The sequence below is a fragment of the Leguminivora glycinivorella genome, chromosome 21, assembly GCF_023078275.1.
Source record: "Leguminivora glycinivorella isolate SPB_JAAS2020 chromosome 21, LegGlyc_1.1, whole genome shotgun sequence".
Classification (NCBI taxonomy): domain Eukaryota; kingdom Metazoa; phylum Arthropoda; class Insecta; order Lepidoptera; family Tortricidae; genus Leguminivora; species Leguminivora glycinivorella.
The window spans coordinates 4,922,988-4,932,861 of NC_062991.1; the positions used below are offsets into that span (position 1 = coordinate 4,922,988).

Here is a 9,874-nt window from a genome sequence, read left to right on the forward strand (position 1 = left end):
TTACAGCACGACTGCAGCGCCCCACGCTTTTACAATCAAATATTATAATTAAAAGCACATAGTTTACTCTTCATCTCAGAAATAGAGACAACTTGAACGATCCATAATTTATTTTTGGCTTTTACGTGCGTTTATAAAAGCGTGTTTTTCTAGTTTTTTTAAACTATAAATTTATTTCTAGATTGTTAAGTCGGTAGCTTTTTAGTATGTTAAAACCCAAAACACACTATTACAAAGGCGTTTTTGGGGAATATACTGATCATAGTGATCTTGACTTCTTTTATGTAAGGTTTTAGAGATCTGTGCACGACCCTTTAAGTGACGAATAAAGTACGGGAGTAGAAAAAGATATTAAAACAAAGTCCCCTACCGCGTCTGTATATATCTAAGAACATTTGTTTTCATGTATCGATAGATTATTTTTCGAGGATTCCCGAATTTCCAGACGAAATATTTCTTTCACACCGAAAAAAACGTTTAAGAAAGAAAAAGATAATTAAATCGAGATAAAATCATCAAAGACTTTCACGTCGTCCCGAAAATGTTGCCAGAATAGAATTAATTATACGATAGCCCTATCGTGGGCTGACATAGAATTGACAGAAGGAGAACTAGATAGCTAGGCCGCCAAACAAAAGCTAAACTACTGTATAGTCGTTGGAAGAAAACATAATATTGGAGATATAATTGTGTCGCTTAACTTCAAACGTGGGTAAATCCATCCATCTTTCATACCATAATATATTTTACACAGTTTTTGCCACAGTTTCGTTTTCTTTTAACCCCTTATTTGCCAAGAGTGGCCCTGAAGCTTTAGTAGTTTCATGTGCTCTGCCTACCCCTTTATGTGATACAGGCGTGATTGTATGTATGATGAATATGTGAATGGATTTTCCCAAGTTTGCGACACTATTATTAGGGTTGATCGTCTTGCTTTTTAACCCCGTGTGTGTGTGTCTGTCTGTACTATCTTAGGCCGTAGCTTTCGAACGGATGAACCAATTTAGATTTCATTCTTTTTGTTTGAAAGCTGAAGCTGTGTTTTATGAAAATTGGTCCACTAGGCTGGTGTCAGTTTTTTTTTTTCAAATTTTTAATTTTGTTGGTTAGGTTATTATTTACTATAAATATATTATCATTTATAAAATAAAATACAAAATAAGACATAAAATGATATACATAAACTTAATAACCTTACGAGATATCCACTCTTAAACAACATCAGACATTTATAACGATAAAAGCACAAAATACTAAAGCATACTAATTTTCGACCACTTTGCAGGGAAATTATATAAAAATATTTAACTGGATCGCTTGAAACGGTAACGCTAACTAAATATTATTTTTCAAGTAGGTAGAACCTTTGTTCTTTGCTCTTAGTAGGGTGACTACTGTTTCGAATTTTATGGGACAGTCCTATGACATCCTGCAGCAGCGAAAGTGATTCCAGTGTAAGTATATGATTCCTCCATTTAGAATCGTGCGTGGCCTAGAATTACTCCAGTTATTTTAGACATAACATGTATGGGTTACTCGCAATTAATTGCAAGGTTGTAAGGTTCTATATCATTATCACTAACTGACTCCGAAAAAGTAAAAAAATCAAAATGTGTATGTATGTATGTGTGTCTGTTTTTAATTGTCAGCCTAAGCCGCTGAACCAAATTTGGATGAAATTTTACATAAGGGGATTTTTCGTAAATATCTATGAATATTTTTTTGGATAACTTGATTATTTATTGGTACCTGTCATACAAATAAAACATAGTTTTTCATTTAGCTCAAAAATGGCGCGAACGATTTTATCAAATTTCTCGTAATTTTATCTTTTAATAACATCTATATTATGACATACTCAGTCAGTTTTTACCGGAAAACTGTAAAAAAGGTAGCTGCCTACAAAATCAATTTTGTTTGTAAATTTTCCTTTAAGTCCGGCAAACCGTGCTGTTACCAAATTCACTTTTGTTTTTGATAGATAAAATAGTTATTTGAAATTCGAACGTGTCCTCCGGCCAATATTCATGAAAATACATTTATTTTACAGGCACAAGAAAAAGACGTGCCTGCCGTCGCAGTTGGAAAAAGTTCTGGTTCCACCAAAGAGCAGGGTCAACACGCAGTCGAATCACCAGAAGTACCTCAAGCATCTAGTCATAAGCCTGCAGAAAAAGTGAATGTTGCCAAAGAAGACATAATTGAAATCGTGCCTTCTGCTCCTGCCGAAGTCAAAGATGTGAATCTCGACGATGTAGGTTGCTGGCCTTCTCCTATGACCGACGAAGTCAGAACGCTTCTAGTACGTCGCGGATCTGACTCAGTACAGTACATCGATTCTAAATTTGCTGATGTTGTTCGCCCAGGGTCTTCAACTAAAGGCGGTACCCGAAAACTAACCAAAGAGTGGTTCTACAAACCATTATCTAACGGCGAAAAGGTTCTCCGAACATGGATGGTGTACTCGCCTTTGAAGCAATCCTTGTATTGTTTTTCTTGCAAGCTGTTCGGCAATTCCGGCTCGAACTTCGCATCTGAAGAAGGATTTAACAAATGGTGGAAGCTAAATCCAAGAATCGGAGACCATGAAAATAGCCTGGGCCATGAACAGAGCTTCTTGAAATGGAAGGAGTTGGAAGTTCGCCTAAACTGTAAAGCAACCATTGATCAGAAACAACAAGAAGTTTTCGAAAGTGAGGAGTGTTAAATAAAAGACTATGTGTGGTATTGTAGATGACCATTTAATGACTAACTGTCAAACGATACTTATGTCTACCTACATACATAACACCTCCACCGTTATTTTAAAGATTTATTTTATTAAATTAAATCAAATTACACAAATAACTTTTATCTGACGTGGTCAGTCTAAATAGGTACATACACGTTTACCGCCACCTATGCTTATCACTTGTTTACCTTTTAATTGTTGCTTACCTTAAAAGGTAAATATCTTTTAATTGTAGGTACCTATTTCCCAACTGACCATATAAAAAAAAACATGCAACGCAAACACTGCGTCGCAAAGAAAACAAAAGAAAGTTTTGTAAGTAAATACATTATTTATCTTATAACTAATTAAAGTTAATAAACAGGTAAGTATGTACTACCTAGAAGGTACATCATACATAGTTAATTATTCTAGGGTAAGACTGCGCTTAATATTTATTAGGTAACTATTACTCTATCCATGACAATAAATAGTTTGGCCACTACATATTTAATGTTGCTAACGTTATCTCCAACATTCGCTAAGTAGGTACATAAATCTTACATTCTACAATTTACTTATAGGTAGTTTGCTACCCTAATATTATTATCTAAACCCCAGTATACATAGTTATGCTGTTGATATAGACACTTAGGTATCTTTAGATTATGTTAGTCTCCATACAACATTATATAATACCTATATAGCTAAAGAATTTTGACCCCAGTGGTATATTTTTCACTTGAAATGGATAACACTCTAAACTTAATTTTAATTACGAGAAAGAAAAATGAAATTGCTCTAGTTAAAAAAAAACACTTCTTCAAATCCATATCGTATTGGTGGATTTCGAACCCTAGGAGGCTGATACCTCGCAGGCGGGTCAGGCGGCGGCGCTCGGGCCCCGCGCTCCCCGGACTGCTCGAGCCCGTGGCTCCAGACTGGGCCTCGCCACCCGGGAAAAGCCACAAACTATTACGTGAACGCCGCTTTATTTGGTCGACATGCCGATGTACAATTTCCCCTTTACTAGTTTCTAATGCATAATCGGAGCTACCTAAACTTTCTTTAATAGTACCTTCGAGCCACTTGTCCGCATTCCTAGAACTGTAATTTCTGTACCAAATCGTATCCCCTGCGAGGAAGCTACGGTGGGCACCGCCGGCGGCGCGCTGTTGCCGCGCCTGCGCCTCGCGCGCGTGCGCCCCTCTTTCTGGTTTTAAACAATCCAGCCGCGTGCGTAAACCTCTACCTTGTAAAATGTTGGCAGGACTGTCTCCCGTCGTACTATGTACTGTATTTCTATAAATTAAAAGGAATCTACTCAGAGCTACTTCTGCATCTAGTTGCTGTTTTTGTGCTTTAAGCAAAACGTGTTTACATATCTTTACAGCGCCCTCTGCGGCCCCATTCGACGAAGGATGATAGGGGGCTGTAAATATATGCTCTACACCATTATTTTTCATGAAAAACCCGAATTCCTGGCTAGTAAAGGGAGGTCCATTGTCCGATACTACTTGTTTTGGTATACCAAATCTAGCCCAAATTTCTCGCAACTTAGAGATGACCGCGGCCGCAGTGGTACTCGCCATTTTGATGACTTCAATCCATTTAGAGCACGCATCTACTATTACCAGGTACATAATACCTGCGAGGGGCCCCAAAAAGTCTATGTGCAACCTGGTCCACGGGCGCTCCGGCCACGGCCAGGCGCGCGGGGCCTGTGCCGGCGGCGCGCTGGCCGTCGCCGCGCACACGCCGCACGCCGTGCACGTCCGCTCGATCGCTTCATCGATGCCCGGGAACCAGGCATAACTTCTCGCTAAAGATTTGGTCTTTACGACCCCCATATGTGTTTCATGAAGTTCCCTAATAACCTTGTCCTGGCAGCCCACCGGTATTACCACCCTGTGACCCCACATAATGACTCCAAGTTCTAAATAAAGTTCATTTCTACGGTTGAAATACGGTTTCAATTGTTCAATATCTACGGCATCTGGCCACCCATCTAAAATAAAACTAGTTACCCGAGACAGTAACGGATCTTTTTTTGTTTCATTCTTTAGCACTTTGTAATCTAATAACAGGGCGTCGGACGCAAAGTGAAGGTAAGTTTGTTCGGGCTCTCTTTTCTCATTCTCCACTTCACTTAGTTTATGCGCTTTAATAAGCCTTGATAAAACGTCAGCCACGTTTTGTTCTGATTTCACATATTCTATGTCGAAATCATATGCCGATAAACATAAAGCCCATCTCTGTAACCTACTGGCTGTCATACTCGGTACACCTACATTCGGTCCAAAAATACTAACCAAGGGCTTATGATCCGTGCGCAACGAAAACCGCCTACCATACAAGTATTGATGAAAGCGTTTCACTGCAAAGTATATTGATAACGCCTCTTTATGAATTTGGCTATAATTGCGCTCGGCCGCGGTGAGCGCGCGCGACGCGTACGCCAGAGGGCGCTCGGAGCCGTCCGCGTAACGGTGAGCCAAAATAGCCCTTACTGCGAAGGGGCTAGCGTCGCTCGTGACCACCACGTCCAAGCCGGGGTCGTAGTGCGCGAGCACCTCGGCGCTTGACAACATACTCTTTACCCTGTTAAAAGCGTCTATCTGTTTTTCTCCCCACTGCCATCTAGTATATTTTTGTAACAACGCGTGAAGTGGCGCCAAATAGTTACTAAGATCCTTTACAAATTTAGCGTAAAAATTCACCATGCCTAAAAAAGATCTAAGTTGACTAACATTACTGGGGTATGGCATTTCTAAGATCGGCTTTATTTTAGATTTATCCACACTTAACCCACTTTTGTCAATAACGTACCCTAAATACCTAACTTTATCCTGTAAAAATACGCATTTTTCCTTTTTTAATTTTAAGCCATGCGCCTGCAATCTATCTAATACTGTATTTACCGTTATTAAATGTTGTTTTAAATTACTTCCCGTAATTAATATATCGTCGTAAAACACAACAACGTTATCAATGCCCTGCAACAGCGTACTCATTAACCTTTGAAAAATACCAGGGCTCGATGCCAAGCCAAAAACCAATCTATTGTAGGAAAATAAACCTCGGTGCGTGTTAATGACAGTATATTTTTTTGATTCATCGTCTAGTACTACTTGCGAATAAGCTTGAGACAGGTCCAGTTTGCTAAAATAAGTACTACCGCTAAGACTACTAAACACATCTTCTAATCTCGGAACGGGATATTTGTCGACCAATAAAACTTTGTTCAATGTTACCTTGTAATCGGCACAAAGGCGTAAGCTGCCATCCGGCTTACGTATGGGAACAAGTGGCGTGGCCCAATCGGAGGCGTCCACAGGCTCGATGACGCCGGCGCTTAACATGGAGTCGAGTTCCGCGTCCACGCGCTCGCGCAGCGCGTAGGGCAGCGGGCGCGCGCGGTGGAACACGGCGGCGGCGCCGGGCCGCACGCGCAACGTCGCCGTGCCGCCCGTGAACCGTCCTAGCCCGCCATCAAATAACTCTTTATGCCTGGAAAAGATATCATTTACAATTTCATTTTCCGTTCCCGACTCAACAAAGTTCAATGGTAAAGGTACTTCGGCACGTAACCCTAAATGTGCCATCCATTGCCGTCCCAACAAATTAGTTTCACGATTCCCCCCCTTAATGACATACAAATCGAGATTCTTTTTGATATTATTGCACTCCACTGATACATTAATATAACCTAATGGTCTAATTTGACCGTAATCATATACTGTTAAAACTAAATCACAACTCCGTAACGGTACCGACTGGAAACACTTCTCGTACACCTTGTCACTAACACATGATAAAGCGCACCCCGAGTCAATCTCCATTATAAGACGAATATTGTTTACACTGATTGCTATGCTCACCGGTTTGTAATCTGCTAAGGACATCTGATTAATACACTCGTCCTCAGGAAACTCTTGCTCCTCCATGGGTTGATATTCGTTGTTTTGTAGCCAATATGCATTAGTACTGCGGCGTGGGCCTCCGCTGCGCCCGCGCGGCCACCGCGACCGCGCCCCCGGCCAGTGGAGGCGCCGGCGTCTCGCCGCCTTCCTGCCGCCGCTCCGCCGATATCCTCCATCGGATTCGGACAAACGCGTCTTAAATGACCCATCTTTCCACACCTACTGCACACGAAACTCTGGAATCTGCATTCACTAAAGTTATGATAACGGTCCCCGCACGCCGTGCACCCGTTTTTAAAATGCACTGCCGCCATGTTTGCATGTTGTCGTGAGGCGCCCGCAAATTGCGATGTGTTCGGCCTGGCTGTGCTCGTACCCGCATGATGCACCCTCCGCCGACGTCCCCGCGCCCCCGCTAGGCTCCACCGCTAGTGCATCTCTTTCCGCCGCCTCCAGGTTCGATGCGATAGATACAGCCTTTTCGAAATCTAACTCTGATTCGGTAAATAATCTTTGCCGAAATAAATCATTATTTATTCCACATGCAAATTGATCGCGCAAATTATCATTAAGTGTTGTTGAAAAATCACAATAGCGAGATAACTTCTTTAATTCTGCTACATAATCCTTTATAGACTGACCTTTGACCTGACGACATTGACGAAAGCGAAAACGTTCCGCCAATACAGACGGTGGCGGTTGGAGATGATTTTCCATTGTTTTCACAACCTCAGCGTATGTTAATTCTGATGGCTTTTTAGGGCTACATAGGGTTACCATTAGCTCATATGCTGCATCACCGATGGCCGAGATTAATATCGGTAGCTTCATGTCGTCCGTGACCGAGTTGACCTTGTAAAACATTTCCACTCTGTCCACATATACTCGCCAATTCCCGTTGGTTAAATCAAATTCACTTAACTTGCCGATAGTCGATACCTTCGACATGATGTACACGCGCGATCTTCAAGAAAAAACTGTATTTTTCCAGCCCGTCGCCAGTGTTAAATAAAAGACTAGGTGTGGTATTGTAGATGACCATTTAATGACTAACTGTCAAACGATACTTATGTCTACCTACATACATAACAAGGAGAAGAAGTGGAGAGATGTACTGTACAGGTTGCTGAATATTATCCAGTTCTTAGCCAAACAGAATCTGGCCTTCAGAGGACATCGAGAAGACATTCGAGGAGATGATAGTGGCAATCGCGGGAACTTTTTGGAGTTAGTGCACCTCCTAGCTAAATACGACCCTCTTTTAATGGAACACCTGACAAAGATAAAGCTGGGAGCTAGGGTTTCAGTTTCGTATCTATCTCCAGAAACCCAGAATGAATTTATTAACTTACTGGGACAGCAAGTTCGATCCACCATTATCCGTCGTATACAACAAGCTAAATATTATTGCGTAATCTTCGACAGTACACCAGACATCTCCCACAATGACCAAATGAGCCAAGTTCTGCGATACGTGCATATCGAAGGAGAAAAAGTCGCCGTGGTAGAATCTTTCATTGATTTCTTCGAACCAAAAGGAAAAAATGCAGAAGATCTCAGCAACGATATAATCGCGAAGATAACATCAGACGGACTGGACATACAGAATTTGAGAGGACAGGCTTATGACAATGCTGCCACCATGTCAGGGATCCACAATGGAGTTCAAGCCCGGATTAAAGCACTGAATCCGAAAGCTATATTCGTTGCATGCACAAACCACTCACTAAACTTGGCTGGGGTACACGCTGCTTCTGAATCAGTGGATTCCGTGACGTTTTTTGGAACTCTGGAGAAGCTATTTGCCTTCTTTTCTGCATCAACTGCTCGATGGAACGCTTTGGTTGCCGTCACAGGTCAAGCAGTGAAACGAGTCACTAAAACGCGCTGGAGCGCTAGACATGTAGCTGTCAAGATGCTTAAAAATAAGTTTGAGGTAGTTCTTGAGGTACTGGAACAATTAACAGATTCATCTCAAACTTTCGAAACAAGATCGGGAGCCAGTCTTCTCCTGACAGCCATGCAGTCATTTAACTTCCTAACTTTTCTTGGCTTTTGGGCTGCAATGCTACCTGAAGTAGATGACGCACAGATTTACCTGCAACAAAGAGGACTTAGTGTGGATAGGTGTGCTCAGAAGCTCTGCGCTTTGAAAACCCTTTTAATGGAAAGTAGAAACCGTTTCGTGCAAGAAGCAATTGACTTTGCTAAGACTGTCTGCGAAAAACTCGGAATCGAACTCAAAACGAGAAGAATTCGCAGGAAAAAACGCATGCATGGCGATGAATCTTCTGAAGATGCAGCTTTGTCTCACGAGCAGGAAATCCGACGAGAGGTGTTCGCATCATTCGACAAGATCATTCAAGAAATGACGACTCGATTCCAGCAACTTCAAGAAATATCGGACAAGTTCGGATTTTTGATGCCAGCAAAACTTTTGGACAGCGAGTTCGAGTGTGATCTTTCCCATGTATTAGAAGACATCGACAGGGACGAGTTTCAGATGGAGCGGAAGCGACTCCAGCAGTTTGTTGCCTGTTCTGAATCAGACGAAAATATAAGTGGTAAAGGACCACTGGAGCTCCTCCAGTTCATTCAAAAACTAAATCTCGGAATTTCGGTTCCAAATATAGTCGTCTTGATTCGTATATATTTGACTTTAGCGATTAGTGTTGCAAGTTGTGAGAGAAGTTTCTCGAAGTTGAAGCTAATAAAAAATTACCTCAGATCTACTATGAGCACCGCTAGACTATCAAATTTGGCTATATTGTCGATTGAACAAGAATTGGCTGCTAATATTGATTTTGACAAAGTTATTTCTGACTTCGCTGCTCATAAGGCCCGTAGAATCCGCTTGTAAAACCGCTCATACTATTTTACCTTGAATAAAAGATACCTCATTGCCTGTGAAATTTAATTTTAATTAAGCACCTATAGAATGGGGGCGGCAAAACGGGTCTCCCGCCCCAGGCGCCGAGATGGCACGCCACGCCACTGTCCTGCAACTTTATGGTAATATTGGTAACACAAGTGCAAGCAGATAGGAAAAGTTATGGTGGGGCACATCCTACCTAAAATTGTAGGACAATTTCAACGACACTGTCGAGTGAACTAATCTAACCACAAAATTAAAATTTTGAAAAAACCCCCGACTGCGACATAGTAGACCGATTTTCATGAAACATGGCTAAGAACACTCCCGACTAACTTAGCTTTCAGACAAAAAAAAAACTAAATTTAA

The 9,874-nt window shown here is 41.6% G+C and overlaps 1 protein-coding gene across 1 annotated transcript; it reads left to right on the top strand.

Moving 5' to 3' along the window:
• Positions 1–1,421: 1,421 nt before the first annotated feature.
• On the top strand, positions 1,422–9,597 carry LOC125237314 (zinc finger MYM-type protein 1-like). Its single transcript, XM_048144304.1, has 3 exons — positions 1,422–1,454; positions 2,051–2,698; positions 7,727–9,597. The coding sequence occupies exons 1-3, from the start codon at positions 1,422–1,424 to the stop codon at positions 9,491–9,493; spliced, it is 2,448 nt and encodes an 815-aa protein (XP_048000261.1). The 3' UTR covers positions 9,494–9,597.
• Positions 9,598–9,874: the final 277 nt, after the last annotated feature.